This window comes from Ahaetulla prasina, chromosome 2 (assembly GCF_028640845.1).
Source record: "Ahaetulla prasina isolate Xishuangbanna chromosome 2, ASM2864084v1, whole genome shotgun sequence".
Classification (NCBI taxonomy): domain Eukaryota; kingdom Metazoa; phylum Chordata; class Lepidosauria; order Squamata; family Colubridae; genus Ahaetulla; species Ahaetulla prasina.
In genome coordinates, this window is record NC_080540.1 from 134374315 (window position 1) to 134399707 (window position 25393).

Here is a 25393-nt window from a genome sequence, read left to right on the forward strand (position 1 = left end):
AGGGCCTTCTCTGTGGGGGCTCCCACCCTCTGGAAAGAACTCCCCCCAGGACTCCGTCAACTTCCAGACCTCCGAACCTTCCGTCGCGAGCTTAAAACACACCTATTTATCTGCGTGGGACTGGACTAGTTTTTTAAATTTTATAGGGGTTTTAATTGGTTTTAATATTTATACTATTTTTAATTAATTTGGCTTTTGAATAAATTTCTTAATGGTTTTCTTAATTTGTATATATATGTTTTTTAGCTGCCTGTGAACCGCCCTGAGTCCTTCGGGAGATAGGGCGGTATACAAATATGAATAATAAATAAATAAATAAATAATAAATTCTCATTCTCCAATAGCTAATGAGTTAAATGCCCTGAGCAATACTTTCCCCGTTATATTCGTATGTAAAGTTCAGCAGTTGACAATACGGGAATAAGCTAACCAAGATAAGCATCGTTACCGAAGACCTTGCGCTGGAAAAGATTGGATTGCACATAACGGAATTTGCTTTGATGCGGAAGAACAGCGACAGAATCCACGCGACATAATTTCACACGCGGCCACCACTGGGATCTCGGAAAAGGAGGGGCCGAAGCAGCGCAATTATCGTTAGACCAGCATCGTTTTTAAACCCCCAATCCGAAAGAGAGCGCACTTTCCCAAGCAAGGAAGAGAGCAGGAGTTCGACTCTATTCTCTATGGAGGTAATAGAAACGGCAGTCTTGTCTACACGGGAAGACAAGTCCAACCGGAAGTAGCGGGTAGAGTTGTGTCCTCAGCTTCTATCTTGGAAGAAAGAGCCTGGCAACAGCAGAGAACGTCGTTTAGCGTCCCCAGGGCAACAAGCAGTCGCCGCCGAGCGTCGTCCGTTGCCGGAAGCGGAAGTAGCCGAACCCTCCTCTTCGGCCGATAGGAACCCGGAAACTACCCAGGGGATGGCGGCTGGTCGAAGTTTGAGTCGCTCGGAGCGGAAAGCGGCGGCTCGCGCTGAATTCCTCCGCCAAGAAGAGCAGCGGGAGCGACGGAGGCAGGTACGGCGGGGTGGCCAGAAATCAAGGTGGGGGCGGCTCTTCTCGAGGCGCCGGCTTGGCAACACGCCCCCTTCCCTTCCTCTCTTTTTTCCCTCGTTCGTTCCCAGGTGTCTCGAATCCTGCGCAAACCGGCGGCCGACCGGAGCGCCGACGAGGCGATGCTTCTGTCGGGGTGTCAAGAGATGGTGCGGGATCTAGAGCGGCTTCGCAAAAAGCGTGAGAGGCTGAGGCGCCGGCTAGAGGAGGTGGGTACGTTTATAGCTGTGCTGTCAGTGCCTTTTGATGGACGCCAGGGCTTGCTTGCTCTCAATCGCCCCCGCGGCTCCAGCGAGCTCTAGCGATATTCTTTTTTCCCCCTCGCCTGTGATTTATTTTCTTCATATCCTCAGTTGACAAGTTTGATGGTGGCCTAACTAGGCAGGAGTTAAATTCTTTTGCCAGATCTGAAATCAGCTTCAAGGTGTGTAAAATTAGCTGTGCCTTAATCTACTAGGATGGGGAAAAAAAAGGTTAGGTGATTGGCAGTGCCTGTAAATATAGGCACAATTGATTATATCTGCCCTCAAGTAGGTGTCAGCTCTTAGTGACCACATAAATAGATTTTCTCCAGGAAGATCTGATCCCTGTATGGTGCTTCAGGTGGTCACCCATCAACACTGTAACTGAACGGATCTGACTTGTGGCAGGTTAACATCTTCACCCCCCACCCCTCTCAGCATTATAGGGTTCTGTAGAAAGTAGATCGTTGCATAATGTGTCCAAAGTATGATAATTTCAGCCTGGGCATTTGTGCCTGAAATTAAAATTCTGGATTGAGTTGCTTGATGATCCTTTTGTTTATTTTCTTGCCTGTCTTCGGTATTCTCAGAAGTTTTTTCCAATGTCAAAGTTCAAAGATGTCAACTTTGACTTTGAAGAAGCAAAATTTCCATTCTGCTTCTTTAAAACTAAATTTCTACCTCATACAGTGTCACGAAGAAAACTATTGCTTGCACAATTCTGGTCTTTAGATGCAGGATAGGGATCGGCAATGAGGACAGTAAAATTCATGAGAGCTTAGTTTTTCACTAAACACTTGATGACCCCTGGGTCATCCTTTCACAGTTACTTTCTTACCAGATTGCTCAATACTTCCAACAGTGAGAATATTTATAGCTCGAGATTAAATTGTGAGGTCCTTGGTGCTCTCTGCACTTGGTGGTTTTCTAGTAGATGTTTCATTACTAAGCTAGGTAACATCAGGGTTAATTAGTGCTCATCACCAGTGCTAGCACTGATGATATTACCTAGTTTGGTAAAGAAACATCTGCAAGAAACTCTCATGAGCTCAGAGAGTACCAAGGCCCCCATGCTTTCAGCAGTGACAGAACTTCTAATGGCTTCTAATGCACAGCCTTCACTGAAAAAGCCAGGATACATTCAGAGATGTATCTGCCTTGAAACTAGCCCACGCTGAACTGTATAGCACAGTTAAACATTAGCACAGGAAATGTTTTGTGACATAATAATGTGACATAATACACAATCATTTTGTATTATATCATAAACTGTTTTATGATTATTTTATGTCATAAAATGTTTTATAAAATTTGCCAAATTTCAGTTCCACGTGAGTCATGGATCCTTGATTTTGGATGCATTCTGTAAGTTAGCTCACTTGAGGTACCTTGCTTGAAAATGTTTTTCCCTATAGTGCACTGTTTCACCCAGCTAAAGGTCACAAGAATCAGAATTTAAGCAGTATACAGTAGTATATTAAAGAATGGCTGGAAAGTATTTTAATTTGCAGGGAAAAAACATGCGGCACAATAAATCTGCCACATCTGTAAGACTTCTGTGTTTGAGACATAAGATAACTAACAGTGCTTACCTATATTTTTCATATAAATTAAAGCTTATTACTACTGGAAAGTAATAGTAATATATTTATATTTCATTAGTACCTATTTGGTTGAATTTAGAAAGTAGAAATATTTTACTATCTAATTTTCTTTGTAAATAAATACGCACAGCTTTTTATACTGTCCAAAATGTGTGAGAAAAATTTTCTCATTCAGCTGGTTTTCTGCATCTTAAAAACTTCTGATTACATTTTAATTTTTGTTAAGGGTTTGCTTGGACACCTTTTCCATTATTACAATTTTTTAATGTTTGGCTTTGTAATGATTAACTAATTTATTTAGCTATGGGTATACAAAAAAGGAAGGTTGAGCGCCAAAGAATTGAGGCCTTTGAACTATGATGCTGGAGAAGACTCCTGCGAGTCCCTTGGACTGCAAGGCAATCAAACTGGTCAGTCCTAGTGGAGATCAACCCTGACAGCTCTTTAGAAGGCGAGATCCTGAAGATGAAATTCATATATTTTGGCCACCTAATGAGAAGGAAGGACTCACTGGAGAAGAGCCTAATGCTGGGAAAGATTGAGGGCAAAAGAAGAAAGGGACGACAGAGAACGAGGTGGCTGGATGGGGTCACTGAAGCAGTTGGTATGAGCTTAAATGGACTCCAGAGGATGGTAGAGGACAGGAAGGCCTGGAGGAACGTTGTCCATGGGGTCGAAATGGGTCGGACAGGACTTCTCAACTAACAACAACAAATACAAAAAAATTCAAATGTAAATTGACCTTTAAATATTTAGCATAAACATCTCTGAATGAATCTGTGTGATGCTTGTGCGCATAGCTGAAGAGGACCCAAGTTGTTCCATTTTCCTTGAATCTCTTTCTGAAGTTTTGTTTAGCATTTAAAAGCTATTCATGTGGCAGAAGAAAAAACGATTGTAAATTAAACAAACAAACAAACAATGGAAGTTACTTCTATAGTTTCTTTCAGGAGAGGTTTTCACTGGATTTCATTTCCAATTGTGAACTGGAGGCCTTTTGTTTTTGGAAAGGCAGATCTGGATCTAACCCTCCTTAATCAGTGAAGTTGGTTGCCCTCCATAGGCTTTAAGCAACCTGCTGTAATTGTCTTTTGAACTGGTTTTGCCTGTTGAGAATTTTGTGGGTTTTTTTGCTGACAGACAAAACTAGATAAGATTTATGCAAAATTTACAGAAAAGGAACCTGTTAGTTTATATGTATCTCTTTTTTTGGCAATTAATTTTCTTCTATTTTGAAGAAGTAAGATAATAATTAAAGGTAGAAATAATAAAGATAAATATATTAATGAACAGTTCCGGCATGTTTCATTGAGGCACCAAGTAGATTTATAAGTACATAGCAGGAGAGCTAGTGCTTATTCAGAAGAGTATGTAATTTCTAATTTGGCTACTTGATATTGAAATATTCAGTCTCTGCTTTCATCCACATTTCATCTGCTTGAAAGAATATAAATGATGTTTAAGCTTTCCAAATAAATTAGTTATGGTAATGGAATGCATGGGAGACCTCAAGGAAAGAGGGCAAGAGATGCTGCCTGGGAAACAATCAGACAAGGGGGGCAGGAGCCCTCAGTCACTTAACAATCAGATAAGGAAACTAAGGAAGGACCCATCCTAATGGAACAAGCAGATAAAAGTGGAGGGGAGGAAGTTTGTGCTTTTAAACTGGCAAGATTGATGCTGGCCTTCTCTGGTAAACCAGACAGGAAATACAACTAGATGAGCTAAATCTATTTTATTGTAAAGCTACAATTACAGGAATGGATAAAAGCTAGAAAAGAAATGTGTGGATTTCATCATTTTGGAAAACATATTTTTTCTCTCTTTATTTTTTAGGTGTGTGATGAACCCGACGAATTAAAGAGAAAAGTCAGCAAGCTATCTGCTGTTGTCCGAGGAGCTAAACATCTTATTGTATATACAGGAGCTGGCATAAGTACGGTAAGGTTGTATCACTGTCCCTTCTAAAGTTATCAGCCACAAAAGATTCTTATAACTGAATTACCTATCTTGCTTATCTTTTATATTGTATATTGACACTAGCATTGTGAAAGTGGAAAAATGGGAGTGTGTGTCAGAAAAGCTTTTCATTTTCCCCCCAATCTCTTTGGAAAAAAATGTTACTTTTTCTGCAAAGTCTTTCCTAAAAAGTTCAAAAAGATTAGATTGTATTATGAATTTAAGAAAAGTGTGTGTTCATTGTAATAATAATAATAATAATAATAATAATAATAATAATAATAATAATAATAATAATAATAATAATAATAATAATAATAATAATAATAATAATAATAATTTAATTTGTATACCGCCTTCTCCCGAAGGACTCAGGGCAGTGAACAGCCAGATAAAATAACAGTCAAGACACATACAATATTACTAAAAACAATAATTAAAAAACTTATTAAATTTGGCCCAAATTTTAAAATACTTTCAAACCCTATAAAACTAATTAAAATTTAAAACCCATAAAATCATCTAAAAAATTAAAATTCAAGCCAGTCCAGCTTGAGAGAATAGATATGTCTTAAGTTCGCGGCGAAAGGTCCGAAGGTCAGGTAGCTGTCGAAGTCCACGGGGAAGTTTGTTCCACAGGGTGGGAGCCCCCACAGAGAAGGCCCTTCCCCTGGGGGCCGCCAGCCGACATTGCTTGGCTGATGGCACCCTAAGGAGTCCCTATCTGTGAGAGCGCACGGGTTGATGGGAGGTACAAGATGGCAGCAGGCGGTCCCGTAAATAACCCGGTCCTAAGCTATGGAGCGCTTTAAAAGTGGTAACCAACACCTTGAAGCGCACCCAGAAGACAACAGGTAGCCAGTGCAGTCTGCGCAGGATAGGTGTTATATGGGAGTGCCGAACCGCTCCCTCTATCACCCGCGCAGCTGCATTCTGGACTAACTAGAGCCTCCGGGTGCTCTTCAAGGGGAGCCCCATGTAGAGAGCATTGCAATAGTCCAGGCGAGAAGTAACCAGAGCATGAGTGACTGCATAAGGAATCCCGGTCTAGAAAGGGGCGCAACTGGTGAATCAGGCGAACCTGATGAAAAGCTCTCCTGGAGACAGTCGCCAAATGTTCTTCAAAAGACAACCGATCATCCAGGAGAACGCCAAGGTTGCGCACCCTCTCCATCGGGGCCAATGACTCGCCCCCAACAGTCAGCCGTACTCATGATAGGTAGCATTCCAAAGCAGGGCATTGATCACTGGTGTAAATTGTTTGGGTATCCTGAAAGACTGGTAGAAACAAGTAGGATTCTGTATACCATTCTTCTTCATCTAAACTGTCAGTAAAAATCAAACTGTAAATTGAGCTGTTCACATCTCAATGAGCCAGCTCTTGTTTAGAATGCAAACTATATATCTGGAATTAGTCATATGTGAGAAGGAATGCTGGAGAGGTGTAAAATATGTGAATACTTCACACTTTTTTGCTTTGGGGAAGAAAAGAACAGTGACAGATAGCTAAATACTGTGAAAGTGGAAGTGATTTCCCTGGCTGGCAAATCCTAATATTTTGCGTAACTATCCCAAAAAATTGGAGATGTGAAGAGAAAGATTAACTACACACTTCCCGTGTAAAAACCTCCTTTGAGCCAAGGTCAGCTCATTGTGTTTTCATGGCCATATCTATGCACTTTACTTGGTATAGTATCAAAGTGTTTTGTAGGTACAACGCAACAGTCCCTGACCCTGGGCCAAAGCAGCATGGTATATAGCTGTAACTTTAGAATAAACTGGAAATTGTTGTTTTGTTCAGCATAAAAATTTAAGGGTTGCAGATTGAGTTGATGGATAGATATACTATGAATGGCTTTGAACTTTGGGTGATGGCAGCATATTTGGTACAAAGAAGTAATTATCAGGTGCTTTAGGATTTTTATTTTGTTAATCAGATTTGTAGAGCCACCTAATTCACAAAAAGTGACTCTGGGTTTTTTTACAACAATCCAGTAATTTCATAGCATTGAAATAAAAGGTAGAGGTGCTTATAAATACAGGCAAGACAATGCATTCTTGAAATGAAACCAGTAGAGTTTCTTTTTCTATGTGACTCCTTACAGGCAGCTTCAATTCCTGACTACAGAGGCCCAAATGGGGTGTGGACAATGCTGCAAAAAGGGAGAAGTATCAGGTAACTGGTTCAAAAGCATTTCCTACGTTACGTTGGAATCCTGGTTCTTGCTTTTCATATTTCTTTTCTTTCCATGTATCAGGGCTACCGATCTGAGTGAAGCAGAGCCCACACTCACCCACATGAGCATTGCTTGTTTGCACAACAACAAACTGGTAAGCTCTTTGATTTTCAGTCCTGCGCTTCTGAGGCCATATTCTTACAGCGACTCTTAAGTTTGCTGCATGTTGCATCTACAACATTTGTCATGTTGTTTCTAGATGCTTTTGTAAAAGAAAAGACATACAGAAACTGTTGATGCCACTGGCTAAATCGGTGCTTTTTAACCTGGACGATTTTAAGATGTATGGACTTCAACTCTGAGAGTTGCCCAGCTTGTAGTGTTTGCTGGGGTTGAAATCCATACATCTTAAAGTTACTGAGGTTGAGAAATACTGGTCTAAATCGTAGATGTGCAAACCGACATGCAGAGGAACTGGCATTTCCAACATTCTACACCTTCTCTTTCTTTGCTTTCTTTCCCTGCTTCATCCCTGTTCTGCTTCCACTACTAGTACATGTCTTCTCTTTCTGCTGTTGGCTTTCTTCTTTGACTCTTATTTTTTATATCAGTCTTCTCCGGATAGAAAGTGTGATTTTTCTTCATATTTTTTCCTTGCACAGAAATCTCAGTGCTTAAAGATTCTGAATGCTTGGCTTAGAATCTCAGTGCCAAAACCATTCCTGTTAACAGTGAGATAAGCTACAGTGTAATTTTTCATATACTTCTTACATACAATTTTGAAATGCTTTTTAAACTTGAGTAGAAGTGAAGTGGAAACTTTCAAAATGTGGAAGTACTTCCACTTTGTAGCCATAGAATTTAAAACTCAGTAGCCTTTTGGAGGGTAGTCTGTGGCCCAGCAGTGCTTGCCTTTTCTATAATACATACTCTCTTTGAGACATGCTTTATCTGTTTTCAGAAAATTAGTTTATGATCTTTGGAATTCTTCAGGAGGCAGCATTCTGCATCTTGTATTCTTACACTGGGAATCCAAATAGCATAGTCATTGAATCTTCCATTTCTCTGTCTTAGACCTGAAATAGGTTTAAGACAGCGGTGAAATCCGGTCAGATCTATCCGGCTCATGTGAACTGGTAGTGCCGGTGGCGGGAGGCTCTGCCCACCGCTGTGATGTCATTACGCCCCGTTTTTGACCCTCTGCACATGCGCAAAAGGCTCTGTGCATGCGCAGAAGAGACTTGCGCGCTCACACTCCCAAACCAGTAGCGAAGGTAAGTGCATTTCACTGCTGGTTTAAGACCATGGTGCTCAAACTTGATCAGGCAACCATATTTACCACTGTCTGTAAACTATTTCCAATCTGGAAGTTAACGAGTTCAAAACAATTGTATTGCCTGCTGCCAATCAGCAGAACAAGTAGTCTTTTTTTGACCTACAACCATTCATTCAGCGACCCTTTGAGGTTAGGATGGCACTGAACAGATTGTGGTTATTCACAATTACAACTGGTTGACAAGCACCCTTTGATCACATAATCACCATTTGCGATCTTCCCTGCTGATTTCCCCCAGAAAATCAATGGGGGTTGCATTTATTTGAAATTCAAAGTTGCAAGTCATTGAGGTAAATCTTCCTCACTGGGGAATCCTTCCCTGCCCCTCTGCACTTATGTAGCCCCCTCACATATCCTCAACTCACACAGGTCCTTTTATGCACCCCTTTTTGCACTGTCCCTGATTCTCCCTCACATCCTTGTGCACCTTCCTGTGCTGTGTCTCTCGCACACCCTCCCCTGCATGCCCGTGCCCCCTTGTTCCTCCCCATCTGGGAGAAACCACTTACCTGCCTGTGAGCCTGGCACTTGCAAGTTCCTGCTGGCTTCCCCATTGACTTTGGTCATGAAAAGGTGGCAGGAAGCTGTCTTGCTTAATGTCCACGAGATTCAGTTAATGATGACAACCAGGACTGCAGAGACTGCTGTCACTAAGAGATGTGGTCACAGTTTACAACTCTACTGTTTAGCAGTGAAAATTTCAGTTCTAATTGCTGTAATAAGTCAAGGACTACTGTAGTGAGAAAAAGAAGATAAAGTCTTTTGTACATTATAAGGATTTTGTTATTGTATTTTGAATATGATTGAGCAAAGACAGAGGAAAACATCTTCTCTTACTTCTCTTATTTCCATTTTCACCCCATTTTCTTTTCTTTTTAGGTGAAGCATGTAGTGTCTCAAAACTGTGATGGGCTTCACTTGCGCAGTGGCCTCCCTCGAGAAGCCCTGTCTGAGCTGCATGGAAACATGTATATAGAGGTGAGTGCCTGGAGAGAGTGAGATTTGGTGCATTGTCATAGAAGAAAAATGCTAATAAATTCTATAATTTCATCCCAAATTAGGTTTGCACATCTTGCACACCTAATCGTGAATATGTACGAATATTTGATGTGACAGAGCGCACAGCCTTGCACAGGCACCAGACTGGGAGATTATGCCATAAATGTGGAGTGCAGCTGAGAGATACAATTGTACACTTTGGAGAGAAGGGTATTTTACAGCAACCCTTGAACTGGGAGGCAGCAACAGAAGCTGCTGGCAAAGCAGATGTGATCCTTTGCTTGGGATCTAGCTTGAAGGTAAAATTAAAAAAATACCTTCTTTACACATCAGTGCAAAAGTGTTATGATTTAAGATGTATTCTTTTGTACTTTCTATAGGAAGCTTTTGGAAAAATACTGAAAATTAATGATGAACTAATTGAGATTTTATTTTGTAGTTTTCAAGATTCAGCTTGCAAAAATAGAAGTTTTTGAAACCACACACAGGTAATCCTCGACTTACAACTACAACTGAGCTCAAAATTTCTGTTGTTAAGCAAGGCAGTTGTTAAGTGAGTTTTGCCCCATTTTACAACCTCTCTTGCCACAGTTGCTAAGTGAAACACTGCAGTTAACTTATCAGCATGGTTGTTAAGTGAATCTGGTTTCCCCATTGACTTCGCTTGTCAGAAGGTTGAAAAGGTCATCACATGACTTGAGACACTGAAACTTATAAATTTGAACCAGCTGCCAAGCATCTGAATTTTGATCATCTGACCATAGAGATGCCACAATGGTTATCTGTGTGAAAATCAATCATAAGTTACTTTTTTTAATGCCGTTGTAACTTTGAACGGTCGCTAAACGAACTGTTGTAAGTCAAGAATTACCTGACGTTGCCTTCCTATTATCCCTTCAGTATAATCTTGCAGATTCTTTTTAGTATTGCAGCAATCAAATCATGTGCTAATCTTTTTCTTTTTATCAGTGATCTATATTTCTGTAGATATGCTGAAAGTTAATCAATACAGATTTGGACAGCTGGACTCAGTAAGAAATAAAGCTCCTAAAATTATATTTGAAAAGGAAAAGATAGTATTTTCCCCTAGAATTAAAAAAAACAGTAATTTAGTACAGGTAGTCCTCCACTTACAATGATTCATTTAGTAATTGTTCAAAGTTACAACAGAAAAGTGTAAAAGTGATTTAGGATGATTTTTCACACTTATGATCATTGCAGCATCCCCATGCTTATGTGATCAAAATTTAGATGCTTGCAACTGACACATATTTATGACAGTTGCAGTGCCCTGGCGTCAACATGATCACCTTTTGCCATCTTCTGGCCAGCGAAGTGAATGGGAAAGCCAGGTTCACTTAATAGCCATGTTATAACTTAACAACTGCAATAAATCACTTAACAACTGTGGCAAGAAAGATCATTAAATGGGGCAAAATTTACTTAACAAATGTCAGCCTTAGCAACAGAAATTTTGGGCTCAATTGCGGTCTTAGGTTGAATACTACCTGTAGTTTCCAAGTAAAATAATATGCTTTAACTGCTGGTTTGCTATTTATTATTTCCTGGAAATAAAATGTCATGCAACAGGTACTGTTAAAAAGAAAAGGATTCTCAAATTGTTCCCTTGGAAGTATTTATTGAGAAAGAAGATTTGATTAAACCCTGTAGAAAAGAACAGGTCTGTGTTTTTTTCTTGTATTAGGACAATACTATTCTGAGACCATTTGCTCCCCTTTTCACTAAGAAAATAGCCAACAGCACCAAGTAAATATGCTCTTCTTGAAACATTTTGAGCAGACTGTACAAGACCGGAAAGGGTTTAAGAATTGCCTACTCTATAGTTAAAGTAGGTATGGCCTACTTCAATAAATGCCCAGTTGGACACTAATTCATTACTTTTTTCAAAGCTGAAGTGCATGTTTAGAAACTTTTACACATAAGGTTGCTTTATACGTTACAGACTTTGAGAATATTTTTGTGTTTAAGAACATAAAATCTACACTGAGTCACCCTGAGATAACTTTCCTCCAACCCAATACTTTCCCAAGATAACGTTCTCAAGATATGTGAGGACTGTATCTCCAGAATTCTGATATATTAAATATGAATCCAAAGTTCTTCATAAGAATCTCAACAACTGGCACTTGTCAAGTAGGACCACAAGGTAACTGTGCTCTGCTCCTTCTCTCAGTTTCTTTCTCACCTTTAAACATGATGCACCTTGGTATATCATATTTAAAGAGAAGAGTTCCTGATACCTTGGGCAGCATTTTAGTTTTCCATTAACGCAGGCTGTAGTTCTACACATATTTTCCTATCAGTAATCTTTGTTAAACATCGGATATGTTTTAAAATAAAGTTATATAGACTTACATTGTTAGCTATAGTTGTAATGGTAGGAACTGGAATTAGTAAGAACATTTTTGAGGTATTCTGACTTTAAAAGTTTCCTCTTGAATTTTGAGGTAGTAACATTTGGGTTTTAACATAAGATTGTATCTTGGCCATTTGTTCCTGGAATACTGTATCTATGCATGTTACTTAGTCTAGAAGTAATTTTTCTTAAAAAAAAAAAAGTTCTGCAGATAAGTTGGTAACCCAGAATTCTGGAATAATAAGTAATAAGCAGATGATTGTTCTCATTGCCCCACTTTCCTTTTTACTTTTGGGGAAATTGGCAGATATGCATTGGAGGAAGTCTCCGTATATAAATGACATATCATGGTATCCTATACCATGATATCTGAAAACTAGAAGGTACATTCACCTTATAGCAGTAACAAATGCTGTGTTGTCCTTTTTCCAACAGGTTTTGAAAAAGTACCCACATTTATGGTGCATGAGTAAACCACCCAGACACCGCCCTAAACTCTATATTGTAAATCTCCAGGTGAGTATATTATGAGGTAGAGCATAATATTCAGATGCATGTTTATATTATTTGCTTTTATATATTTTTGATAAGGAACAATATATGCAGAAGGTCATAGACTGTTCCTACTACTATATACCAAGAATAAAGAAATTGTTCTTGAGCAGAAGGCATGTGTGACCCTTTGGAGGTTGGTCAATTGTTTGCTTAGTTTTGTATTTCCTTAGATTAAGATTTCCATGATAATGACTCTTGACATAGTGTGAATAGAATCTGAATGTCATTCAGCTATACTCAGAAATGTATGTCCTAGCTTGGTACCTTCAGACACTTGTTTCCTCTTAAAGGTTAGGTTGGTTTCTCTATTTCTTTTCAGTCATAATGCAGTGATAGTTGGAATGTGAGCTAATTATGTCTCTTTCTCAGTATTCCAAAAACTTCCCATTGTATTCTGACTTACTAAAGAAAAAGTATTTTTTTCCTAACTGACTAACTATTGGAATGTCATTTTTTAATAAGGGCTAAATATGTTTTACCAGCTCTGCCATAAAAAATAAAACTTACGTCTGTCTGAATCTGATGAGTAGCAGTGTTATGTCACTCACAGACTGTTGTCTTTGAGGAAACTAATCCAACCTCAATCTATTGTATTTGCAGTGGACACCAAAAGATGATCTTGCAGTCCTAAAACTTCATGGAAGATGTGATGATGTGATGAAGTTGTTGATGGATGAGTTAGGACTTCCCATTCCTTCCTATGATAGGTCAGTGACAACCAAACTTGTTCAGTGTCACTTTTGTTCAGTGTCAGGCTTGGTTAGTGTCATGAGCTGCCAAATGCCCTTGATAATATAACTTATTCTGATTTATTTGGAGGCAGAATTTGTCATCCAAAGTTGTAAGGAAGATGGTGTGGTCCAAATCCTGCTGTGGTTGAATATATTTTCAAAATAGTTCAAAATATAAGCTGCTACTTTGGTTCAAGACACTTATTCACAAGTAGCTGTGTAAATTAACATTAAATATTATCATGTTTGTCTATAGAATGAAAGACCCCATCTTTTCTCTGGCTGTTCCTTTACAACCTGCAGAAGAAAGCAGTCATAGCCGAAAACCCGTGGCTCCACCAGCAAGTCTTCATGAAGTACAACTGGGAGAAGAACAACAGATGCATCCAGATCCTCCCTCTGGTGGCTGGTTTGGCCGAGGCTGTGCAAAAGGCACAAAAAGGAAAAAGAACTCTTGATAACAGATTTAAAAAAAAAGATTTTAAGGACCAACAATAGTTGCTAAAATCAGGGCAAGAAATGACATCTGCACTAGAGTTCATCAGGATTGCTGGGCTAACTGGAAAAAAACACGGCTGCTATTTTCATAGAGATTTTTTATAATTAGCTGACAAGGACCAAAGCTCAGCTTGGGTTTCTGCCATCTAAGGGGAGGTTGGCTTTTAATACTCAGGGCTGCCAATTAACAATTATTAATAAAATTATTATAAATGGCTGCTGGCAGTTGTTTGAGTATGGCTCTTTTGGTTTTGATGTAGATCACGTGTGTCAAGCTCAATTACATCTCAGGCCAGATCGTGACATATTGCGACGCTTTTTGCCTTTGTGTAGCTGAGGTGGGCGTGGTCTGCGTGTGACATATCTGGCCCATGGGCCACCACTTTGATGCTGTGTAGTTGCTGGTGTAGATGCTGTACAGGTAGTCCTTGAGTTACGACCACAATTGAACCAAAATTTATGTTGCTAAGTAAAACATTTAAGTGAGTTTTGCGCCACTTTATGAATTTTCATGCCAGAGTTGTTAAGCAAATCATTTCATTTGTTAAATTAGTGACATGGTTGTTAAGTGAATCTGGACTCCCCATTGACTTCGCTTGTCAGAAGGTTGTAAAACTTGATCACATGACCCCAGAACACTGCAATTGTTCTAAATAAGAACCAGTAACCAAGCATCTGAATTTTGATTGTGTAACCATGGGGATGCTGCAAGGATCATAAGTGTGAAAAATGGTCATCAGTCACTCTTTTCAGTGTTGTCATAACTTTGAACGATCACTAAATGAACTGTGTGAGGACTATCTATATTCCAGCACTCATTTAGGTCAGCAATTTCTATATTAAATGAAGCATTTTGAATGCTTAAATGAAGAACTCTGTTCCTAGAATAGAAACGGAAATAGCATGTCAGTTGGAAATGTGCCTTTGTAGATCTGCATTCTCTGCTGACTTTTTCACAGTTTAGAATGTCCTATGCATATTGGAAAGGAAACTATCACTGAAATACGAATGGTTGCTGGGTATAATAATTGTGCGAAGGTGGTAATTCCACACACACAAAAATTGAAGCATCTTCAAAAAGCCACATGCAGTAAGTAAGAGTGAAATAGAATTTCCCGTCTTCCAAATAAGTTGCGGCCTAGACGGCAGAAAAATGCGACTATCTCCCTCCCTCCACAGACCATCCGGCCGACCAGTTCAGCACCCCCTGCGCCCGCCCAGCGCCTCCGTTTCAATCCGAGCGGCTTTTCGAAAGGGGCGGGGCCTCCGGGGACGTAGCGAGCGCGGCGGCGCTTTCGGCAGCTCCGGCTCCTCCCTGGTCACGTGGCGGGGAAGGGGGCGGTCCTGGACTAAGTGACAGCGGCGGGGTCGGGACGCCAACCGTCTGTCCGGCACTCTCTCGTTCGAGATGCTGCGGAACGGAGCTGCCGGAGGCGGCGCCTCTTCCGGCGCCACCGCCCGGCCTGTGCGCGTCTGGTGTGACGGATGGTGAGTGTCCTTCCAGCGGAGAGATGGACCGTGTAGTTGGGATGCTAGCCCCGGCATTTCTATGGCAACCGCTGCCTGGGCGTCTCTCCTCCACGGCGTCGAGGAGCTGCCGCGCCGACACGGGTCCCCATGGCAACGCCCCTCGCGCTTCCGCTTCGGTTGAACGGCTTCTCTTAAGAGGTTTCTCAACGGCCCCGTCCGTGCCTGGCTTCTGTGCTGCTCCCGGCCAGGCTCGTTGGCCGGGAGCATTTCCTTCCCACTCAAGGGCTTGTTTATGCACACTGGGGTGTTTGTTTTTTTTTGCTGCCAGGGTTCATCTGGGGCTACGGTCAAAGTTAGTGCGCCTAAATCTGGAGACTCCACCAGAGCTAAATTTACTTTAAACCTATGATTGACGTGGGGTGGGAGGGGGAAGAGGGGGGCTGTGCGGTATACGGTTGAATCACGGAAGTATTTGCTGCAGCTCATCTGAAATTGCGATCTTTTGGCAAAGCGCCACTTGACCTCTTTAGCATTTTTGGTGGAGTCTTTTGGCACCGCTTCGTTTGGAGGGAGGAGGGGGAAATGCTTGAGGTTTCTATCTGCCAGATGTGTTCATTAAGGACAGGACCTGTAATGTGCCTGAGCATGTGTGCGCAAGCAGTAGACATTAATAAGCAGCCCATTTGCATCCATTGAGTTTTCGAGATGAGCTGACGTCGAGGCTGCCAATCCCACAGCCGAGCATTTGGCAGCAGTTTTAGTAGTACGGTAGGTTGGTAGCTGTGGTTAATATGTTCTTGTGGGAATACTCTTTATCTTCTGACTGACTTGTTGTGAAACAGTCAGCTTTTTAATAAACGAATTAACCCATGCGAAAGGACTGGATGTACTATTCCCCGTACTATGTCAAAAGGACTTTGGAGTTTAGATAGGCTTATAAACACGAGTTGCCCACAAAGACATGCTTTGAGATTATTAAACATTCTTGGAAGCTACCGTGTTTAGCCACGAAACACCATTTGCTTTTATCTACTCATGATTTTTATCACTGGCCTAAATTAACTTTTATTGCCACGGGTCAAATTGGCCTAAATTGTATTTGTAAATGGGTAGGGATGGTATAATAATGGTAAACCATTGCAAGAAGTAACATTGCTCTCCCAGAACTTTGTAATAGCCTGTATTTCCTGTTCTTTTCTGTCAACATATATAAAGTCAACTGCATGACTGTTGGAATTCAACATTTTATAGAATTGCAGTTTCTATGACTATCTTTCTAACATGAAGACTGTGAGCCAGTTTCAGAATGATTCTCTTTTACGGTGTTTCCCCAAAAATAAGATCCTGTCTTATATTTTTTTGAACCCTGAAATAAGCGCTTGGCCTTATTGTCATGCGCTCAAAAGCCCGATTAGGCTTATTATCAGGGGATGTCTTATTTTGGGGAAAACAGGGTACTTCTGTTATCTTCCCAATCAATATTTAAAATTCTAAATCAATAGACAAAATCTAGCTTAGTCAAATACTGTTTGAATAGAATTATTTGCTTTTCTACAGCAATTGTTTAAACAAACTATCCGTTATAGTTTTCAGTTACTGATCAAATTTGTAGTCTGCTTTATGATCAGATAATTCACCAGTTTCATCAGTGTAGTGCCATATAAAGTGGTGCATAAATTCCATTATACTGAAATGATAATTCAAATTGTAGAGTACCTCATGGAATTATTCTGTACTTGCCTATAGTTTAGTAGTTTTTTGTAGTAAGTTCACCCAATCAATTTTATCTTCATAATCACATTGGATTTTAGAACAGCTTCCACCATAATTGCTATCTCTGAAAGTAATATTTTTATATATACTCTTACTATAAAAAATCTAAGTGGAAAAAAACAAATTTACTCCTATTCATTACTATCACTTTTTGTAGTTATGGTGATGCAGGATTTTTTCTTTGTAATAGTTTATAATACAATCATAGCAATGTAGATTTCTTGGCATTTTTATAAACCCCTTGGTGGAAAAGTATTCAATGTTCCCTCACACTTAGGAATGCCCTGATCTTGTTAGTCTTACTTTCACTGTGAATCAACCAAACAGTCATTCAGTTCTTGCTAATCTTAACTCAAATTCATCATATTTTATCCAATTTAGCAGCACCATATTTTATCCAATTTAGCAGCACCTATCCAATCTTGGCTGAACTTGAGAAAGCTACACACATTCAAGTTATTCTCAGTTAGACTGGAAAGTCATTTTTTTTAAAAAAAATCCTAGTAAACAACTTCTGCATTGTCATAAAAACAACACGAGTTTTTGCCAGTAGTTGCTGGGAATCACTTACATTGAGGCACAGCAATATATTGCAGTTGGGCTTGTGCAGATAATTACTATTGGAATGCCTGAACCAATAACTGATTAAAGATATCAATAGCCATGGAGTTTCTTAACAGCAGCAGCATGAACATTTCCTGGGGTTTTTTTAAGAAAAAAAAGGAATAAGATAAACCATTCAGTTTATTTTATTTATTTATTGCCTGAAAACACCACAAAGGAAAAATTTAAAGTTATAATCAGTTAAGAGTAGAGTGCCATTTGGAAAAAAGTGATATATTGGATCTACTAACAAGTTGAAATCATATTGGTAAATCTAAGGATATTCAAGCGGGTTTCACTGAAGTATCCTATGGAGTTTCCAGATGAAATGAAAATCTGTAGTGAAGGGACATTTTAGTTTTGGTAAAATAAGTTAGAAAGGAAACAAACTAGTTGGGAGAATGCCACACAAGGAACAAAATGGAATCAAACAATAGGAAGTAATCAACAGCCTCATGATATCAGGAAGATGAAGCAAAATATTTTTGGCAACAAGATCATCATAGAAAATGTATTTATTTATTATAAACATGTGCAAATGAATCTAACATCCTGTAATACTTGTCTTGGAGGATTTTTAAATTGCAATGCTGCTAATATCAGCCATATCCCAGTTGAGTTACAGAGAAAGGGGACAAATGGATCTGGAACTGTTCCAGAAGTTGTCATGGAAACTGGATTTAGAGTCATATGACTCTTGGAAGATAACCCCTGGGAACACTGGCAATAAGGCTCTTCTGAATTGTCATATGATAGGTGTGGGCCCCATTAGAAACTGCTTGGCATTTGCTAACATCTGGGCTACGGCCTGAAGGATTTATTTATTGTTCACATTTATATACCGCCCTATCTCCCTAGGGACTCAGGGCGGTTCACAGGCACTTAAAAATACACATAAATACAAACTAAAATAACAAGTAAAAAACTTATTCCATAGCCGAATTGTTAAAACCATATAAATAATAAAACCCATTTAAAACCATAAAATTTAAAATCTAATCCAGTCCCGCGCAGATAAATAAGTGTGTTTTAAGCTCGCGACGGAAGGTTCGGAGGTCCGGAAGTTGACGAAGTCCTGGAGGGAGTTCGTTCCAGAGGGTGGGAGCCCCCACAGAGAAGGCCCTTCCCCTGGGTGTCGCCAGACGGCACTGCCTAGCTGACGGCACCCTGAGGAGTCCCTCTCTGTGAGAGCGCACGGGTCGGTGAGAGGTGTTTGGTAGCAGTAGGCGGTCCCGTAAATAGCCCGGCCCTATGCCATGGAGCGCTTTAAAGATTGTCACCAAAACCTTGAAGCGCACCCGGAAAGCCACAGGTAGCCAGTGCAGTCTGCGCAGGATAGGTGTCACGCGGGAGCCACGAGGGGCTCCCTCTATCACCCGCGCAGCCGCATTTATAAACTTCAATCTTTGAAAGATATGGTTCAGTGGTTCTGAGATCTCATCTGCCAGTTCCTTCAGAATCTTGGGGTGTAATCCATCTGGTCCTGTTGATTTGAACTCATCTAGGGTAGACAGATGCTCACTTACCATTTTCTTCCATCTTTTAACTTCTGTTCCTAATCTGCTTTTTGTGGTGCTTTTTTTGATAGGTTGGACTGTTTTTTTTCTCTTTGTGTAAAGACTGATGCAAAAAATGAGTTAAGTAGTTCTGCTTTCTCCCTGTTGCTTGTCACCTTCTTGCCACTTTTTCTCAGCAAGGGACCAGTTGTTTCCTTGACTTTTTTCTTGTTTTTAACGTTGGAAGAAGCTTTTTTTGTTATTTTTTACTTTTGTCCCAAGCCTTTGTTCATTGTGAGCCTTAGCTTTCCTCACTTCATCTTTGCAGGCTTGGGCTATTTGTTGATATTCTGCCTTAGTTATGTGCCCATCTTTCCACTTTTTATACTTGTCTTTTTTGTCTTCCAATTCGTCAGAGAGTTCTTTATGCAGCCATTCTGGTTTCTTTTGAGAGCTGTTACTTTTTTTCTTCATTGGTATTGTGCTAGCCTGGGCTTTTATACTCTCAGTTTTCAAAATTTCCTAAGCTTCTTGAGTTGTTTTCCCCTTGATTCTCATCCATGAAATCCTTCCCATTTTTTAAGTTTCCAATTTCTAAGTTTATTGAAATTAGCTCTCTTAAAGTCCAAGACTCTAGTTTGACTTTGTTCTATTGCTTGTGCTTGCATAATGTTGAATTCTAATATGGCATGATCACTCCCCTCCAAGTTTCCTGTAGCTTCAACACCTTCTATCATTTCATCTCTGTTAGTGAGAATTAAGTCTAATATAGCTGAACCCTTGTTCCGTTCTCTACTTTTTGGGAAACAAAGTTGTCTGCTAGGTTTGTTAGGAACTTGTTGGATCTTCCACTTGGTGCAGAGTTTGTATCCCAGTTGATATCAGGTTAGTTAAAATCCCCCATTACCGGGGTGAAATCTAAAAAAATTCCCTACCGGTTCTGTGGGCATGGCTTAATTGGTGGACGTGGCTTGGTGATCAGGTGACTGGGTGGGCATGGCCAATAACAATAAATAATAAAAATAATAAAGTACACAAAACAATAAGAGTACCAAAACCAACTTTTACACACACACACACACACACACACACAACACAACACAACACAACTGACTCTCACACACACACAAAATGTCACATACAGCTTTGTGAGATTTTATGTGTTTGTGTAGTTAGAATGAAACACTATAGAAACACACCAAATCTCAAGAACTGCACAAATATTTTATTATTTTATTTTATTTATATTTTTAGATAAAAGCAGCTAAATTTAAAACTTCCTTAGCTATCTTAAAAAAAATTCCTTGAAAAACCCCCAATTAACTATTTTTTTAAAGCTGCCCCACCCATCCCCCCAAAAAACCCCAGTTACTTACCCAATTCAAGGGACAAGGCAGGCAGATTGAGTTGCTCACCGTGAGATGGATTACAGGCAGGCAGATTGAGTTGCTAGCTGATGCAATTGATTGAACCGAAAGAAGCAGCAAGCTGCCAAGTAGGCAAGTGGGGACCCGGCAATTGGGTGGGCATGGGCAGCGGGGGAGGGATTTTTGTTACCGGTTTTCTGAACTACCCGCTCCCATCGCTACCGGGTCGCCTGATCCGGTCCAAACCAGGAGCATTTCACCCCTGCCCATTAGAATAGAATAGAATAGAATAGAATTTTATTGGCCAAGTGTGATTGGACACACAAGGAATTTGTCTTGGTGCATATGCTCTCAGTGTACATAAAAGATACGTTCATCAAGGTACAACATTTACAACACAATTGATGATCAATATATCAATATAAATCATAAGGATTGCCAGCAACAAGTTATAGTCATACAGTCATAAGTGGAAAGAGATTGGTGATGGGAACTATGAAACGATTAATAGTAGTGCAGATTCAGTAAATAGTCTGACAGTGTTGAGGGAATTATTTGTTTAGCAGAGTGATGGCCTTGGGAAAAACTGTTCTTGTGTCTAGTTGTTCTGGTGTGCAGTGCTCTATAGCGTCGTTTTGAGGGTAGGAGTTGAAACAGTTTATGTCCAGGATGCGAGGATCTGCAAATATTTTCACGGCCCTCTTCTTGATTCGTGCAGTATACAGGTCCTCAATGGAAGGCAAGTTGGTAGCAATTATTTTTCTGCAGTTCTAATTATCCTCTGAAGTCTGTGTTTTTCTTGTTGGGTTGCAGAACCGAACCAGACAGTTGTAGAGGTGCAAATGACAGACTCAATAATTCCTCTGTAGAACTGGATCAGCAGCTCCTTGGGCAGTTTGAGCTTACTGAGTTGGCGCAGAAAGAACATTCTTTGTTGTCCTTTTTAATGATGTTTTGATGTTAGCTGTCCATTTGAGATCTTGCGATATGATAGAACCCAGAAATTTGAAGGTTTCTACTGTTGATACTGTGTTGTCAAGTATTGTGAGAGGTGGAAGTATGGAAGGGTTTTCCTAAAATCTACCACCATTTCTACGGTTTTGAGTGTGTTCAGTTCCAGATTGTTTTGGTTGCACCACAAGGCTAGTCGTTCGACCTCTCGTCTATATGCGGATTCGTCATTGTCTCGAATGAGACCAATCACTGTTGTGTCATCTGCGAACTTCAGTAGGTTAACAAATGGATCATTGGAGATGCAGTCATTGGTATACAGAGAGAAGAGAAGTGGGAGAGCACACAGCCTTGGGGGCCCTGTGCTAATTGTACAGGTATTTGATGTGATCTTGCTTAGCTTCACCTGCTGCTTCCTGTTTGTTAGGAAGCTTGTGATCCACTTACAAGTCTGTTCCGGTACCTGTAGCTGGTTTAGCTTAGTTAGAAGAATGTCTGGAATGATGGTATTGAATGCTGAACTAAAGTCTACAAAAGGACCCTTGCATAGGTCTTTGGAGACACAACATGTTGTAGGATGTAGTCCAGAGCCATATTAACAGCATCATCTGTTGATCTATTTGCTCGGTATGCAAATTGCAAGGGGTCTAAAAGCGGATTCGTGATGGTTTTCAGGTAGGAAAGCACTAGCCTTTCAAAGGTTTTCATGACTACAGATGTTAGAGCAACTGGTCTGTAGTCATTCAGTTCCTTGATGGTGGGCTTCTTGGCACTGGGATGATGGTAGGCGTTTGAAGCAAGAAGGAACATAGCACATCTCTAGTGATTTATTGAAAATATGGGTGAAGATGGGGGCCAATTGGTCAGCACAGACTTTTAAGCAAGAAGGAGTTATCTTGTCTGGGCCTGGAGCTTTTCCTGGCTTTTGTCTATGAAATAGGTCCTGCACTTCCTTTTCTGTGACCACTAGGGGTTGTGAACGCAATGAAATGGGGTCAGTTGTAGGAGGCTTGGCTGTTGTTGGTGTGTCTGAGATGGGGTTGTGGAGATAGGTGGCTGTAGTTTCCTTTCAAACCTGCAGTAAAACTCATTCAGGTCATCTGCCAGTTGTTGATTACCTTCAGCCTGGGAAGGAGGTTTGCCATAGCGGTGATATTTTTAAGAGTTTTCCACATGTTTGCTGGTTCATTTGCTGAAAATTGATTCTTTAGCTTTTCAGAGTAGCTTCTTTTGCTGCTCTTATCTCCCTTGTTAGTGCATTTCTGGCCTGATTGTACAGCATTTTATCACCTTTTCTGTAGGCTTCCTCTTTGGAATGTCGTAGCTGCTTAAGTTTAGGTGTAAACCAAGGTTTGTTATTACTGTGTATTTACAAGTTCCTTGTAGGTACACATAGGTCTTCACAGAAGCTGACATATGATGTTACAGTATCTGTGAGTTCATCCAGGTCTGCAGAGGTATCTTTAAAATATTCCAATCAGTGCAGTCAAAACATGCCTGTAGCTTTAATTCTGATTCCTCCGTCCAGGTTTTCACTGATTTAATTATTGGTTTTATGGCTTTAAGTCTTTGCCTGTAAGCAGGTACAAGGTGAATCATGCAATGATCAGAGTGTCCTACAGCTGCACGTGGTAAAGACCGATAGGCATCTTTTAGTGTTGTGTAGCAGTGGTCTAGAGTATTCTTGCCTCTGGTGGGACAATTGACATGCTGAAAGTATTTTGGTAGTTCTTTCCTTAAGTTTGCCTTGTTTAGATCTCCCAAAACAATGGCCAGTGAATCAGGGTGTTTGGCTTCAGCCTCCATGATTTGGTCAGCTAGAGTTCGTAATGCCTCGTTTACACAGGCTTGTGGTGGGACATAAACAGCAATTAGAAGAAATGAGGAAAATTCACGAGGCGAATAGTAAGGTTTGCAATTGATAATTAGAGTCTCTAAATTGTTGTCACAGAATTTGTAAATTATGTTAAACCGGGGTTTAACTAAATTACTATTGTATTGTGCTTCCTACATATTTTAGTTAGCTGATTTTTGCTAAAGTTCATCTATTTCCTTTGTTTGGTTGTGTGGCCTATTGTATACACCTATGGCAATGTCATTTTTCCCCTTTAATATTGACCCAAATGCATTCAAGATAATTTTTGTCATTGTTGTGCTCTATTTCTGTAGAGATGTAGTTATTTTTTATATATAGTGCAACTCCACCTCCTCTTTTATTTGGTCTATTTCTTTTAAATAATTTAAATCCCTCTAGCTGTACGTTCCATTTGTGGGTTTCATCCCACCAAGTAATGGCAACAATATCATATCTGATATTGAAAAATGACAAATGAGAAATGTAATTGTGGAAACTTAGATTTTATTTGAGCTGAATTTTAAGCTAACCAAAGAAGTATGCAAACCATCTAGTTTCTTTTATTAGGGAAATTTTAAAAAACAACAGAAAAAAAGGAAGGGCTTATAAATGTGACAGGATTCAAGATGCATTTTCACCAGTCAACCTTAAATAGAATTTGGGACTAAAAAACTATGGATATGTAAATTGGATTCTATCTGAAGCAACTCTTTTTTAAGTTATACTAGCAAACTCCCAAACATTGTTGAGATAAGAAATATGTCATATTTGGATGCGTCAGAGCTATGATTAATATGAAAAATATTGTGAGATATAAGGATATCTTAACAGAGAAGGGAGAATTAAAACAGAAACAAGAACTAGAAAAACAAGGGATTGAGATAGATTGGTATACACGATTGCAAATACAATCAAGATATGATAAGGATTTGAAACAGTATGGTTTTAATCTGGGAAAATCAGGATTGGACAAGATATTGACTGGGACAGATGAAAAATGATTAAGAAATTGTATAATTATTTATACTCCAAATCAGGTTAGAAGATGAAGAAGTAAAAGAGACAATGCTAGCATGGGCAAAAAACTTTGGTTACATGATAGAATTAAAGAAATGACAACAACTATGGGAAAGGAATTGCAAATTAACAATGGCAACTGCATATAAAGAAAACCTATATAAAATGTTTTATAGATGGCATATGTCACCAGAAAGATTAGCAAAAATGTTTAAGGATAAATCAGCTAAATGTTGGAAATGTTTTCAATTGCCAGGATCATATTATCATATGTGGTGGTCATGTACGGAAGCAAAAAATAATTGGGTTAGAATACAGGCATAGTTAGAGGAAATGTTACATCAGCATATAGAATTAAAACCAGAGGCATTTTTATTGGATATATTATCAGAGAAATATAGCAAAGAAGATGCTTATTTGATTATTCATATAATAACAGCAGCAAGAATTGTATTTGCACAAAAGTGGAAGGCAGAAAAAAATCCCATCAGAAGGAGAGGTAATAAAGAAGATTTTAGAATGTGCAGAAATGAATAGGCTAACATTAAGAATAAAAGATAAAGTGGAATCGGTGTATTTCAAGACAAGGGGACAATTTTATGCCTGGTTAGAAAAGAAATATGAATAAAAGATTATAGATCAATACATTAGATAATGTATAAGTAAGTGAGAGAGAAGACAAAAAAGAAACAGAAACCCAGAGGACACCTGTGTTAATGGAAAAGGGAGAAGGAAAAAATGTTATAATATAAATGTACATTTATGATGATATGTGTGAAATCAGTAAAATAGAAAAGAAACTGAAAAGAAAGTAAAAATCGGGGTTGCTTGAATACTATTTAGGAAGATATTGAATTGAAAATGAATACAGCAATGGAGAGAGAATAGGAGAGGAGTAGAGGGATAGATAGGAGGGGAGAAGAGAGGAAGGAGAGAGAGGAACAGAAGAAAGGGAAAAGGAGAGGAAGAAAGGGAGGGGAAACAAGATAAGGGAGGTGTGGGGGAAAAGAAGGGGAAGGAGAGGAAGGGAAGGAGAGGAGGAAAGAAGAAAGTAGAAGAGGATAGATAGGAAGGGAGGGAAGGGAAAGAGAGGAGAAGGAAAAGAAGGATTGTTGTAAATAAGGGAGATGGAATTGTAGAAGAGCAATCCCGAGAATACTTAAATTGTTTAGGATGAAGAACGAATTAATATGAAAGTCAAAAGAGAATATGTATGATTAACAATAGATGAGAGATTGTACATTTAAGACATGTTTATGAGAAATAAAAATAATAAACTTTTTCAAAAAAAAGAAACATCAATTTTATTTTCTCAGTTTTGAAAATAC

At 39.5% G+C, this 25393-nt stretch overlaps 2 protein-coding genes across 6 annotated transcripts in view; both read left to right on the forward strand.

Annotated features, from left to right (window-relative positions):
* The first annotated feature begins 706 nt into the window (after nt 1-706).
* On the forward strand, nt 707-13752 carry SIRT7 (sirtuin 7). 3 transcript variants are annotated; one of them, XM_058174102.1, is made up of 10 exons: nt 713-1019; nt 1127-1264; nt 4738-4842; nt 6966-7036; nt 7119-7191; nt 9253-9351; nt 9435-9671; nt 12185-12265; nt 12905-13011; nt 13292-13752. In XM_058174102.1, the coding sequence occupies exons 1-10, from the start codon at nt 924-926 to the stop codon at nt 13491-13493; spliced, it is 1209 nt and encodes a 402-aa protein (XP_058030085.1). In that variant the 5' UTR covers nt 713-923; the 3' UTR covers nt 13494-13752. The 3 variants fall into 3 exon arrangements, with proteins under 3 accessions (XP_058030086.1, XP_058030084.1, XP_058030085.1); XM_058174103.1 differs by having other exon boundaries at nt 707-1015; nt 4738-4847; nt 6966-7191; XM_058174101.1 differs by having other exon boundaries at nt 708-1019; nt 4738-4847; nt 6966-7191.
* A 1104-nt stretch (nt 13753-14856) lies between these two features.
* The window catches only part of PCYT2 (phosphate cytidylyltransferase 2, ethanolamine), a 33300-nt gene continuing 22763 nt past the window's right edge, over nt 14857-25393 (forward strand). The window contains exon 1 of one of the 3 annotated variants that reach the window (XM_058174104.1): nt 14857-15021. In XM_058174104.1, coding sequence (XP_058030087.1) covers nt 14942-15021 — 80 coding nt within the window. In that variant the 5' untranslated portion in view covers nt 14857-14941. The remainder of the gene's footprint in view (nt 15022-25393) is intronic. The other 2 variants (XM_058174105.1, XM_058174106.1) reach the window with 2 other exon arrangements.

Coding starts and splice junctions, on each gene's coding strand:
- SIRT7 (XM_058174101.1), top strand. CDS start 924: ATGGCGGCTGGTCGAAGTTTGAGTCGCTCGGAGCGGAAAGCGGCGGCT. Junction 7,192..9,252: donor GTTTGCACAACAACAAACTG/GTAAGCTCTTTG, acceptor TTTTCTTTTTAG/GTGAAGCATGTAGTGTCTCA. Junction 12,266..12,904: donor TCTATATTGTAAATCTCCAG/GTGAGTATATTA, acceptor TTGTATTTGCAG/TGGACACCAAAAGATGATCT.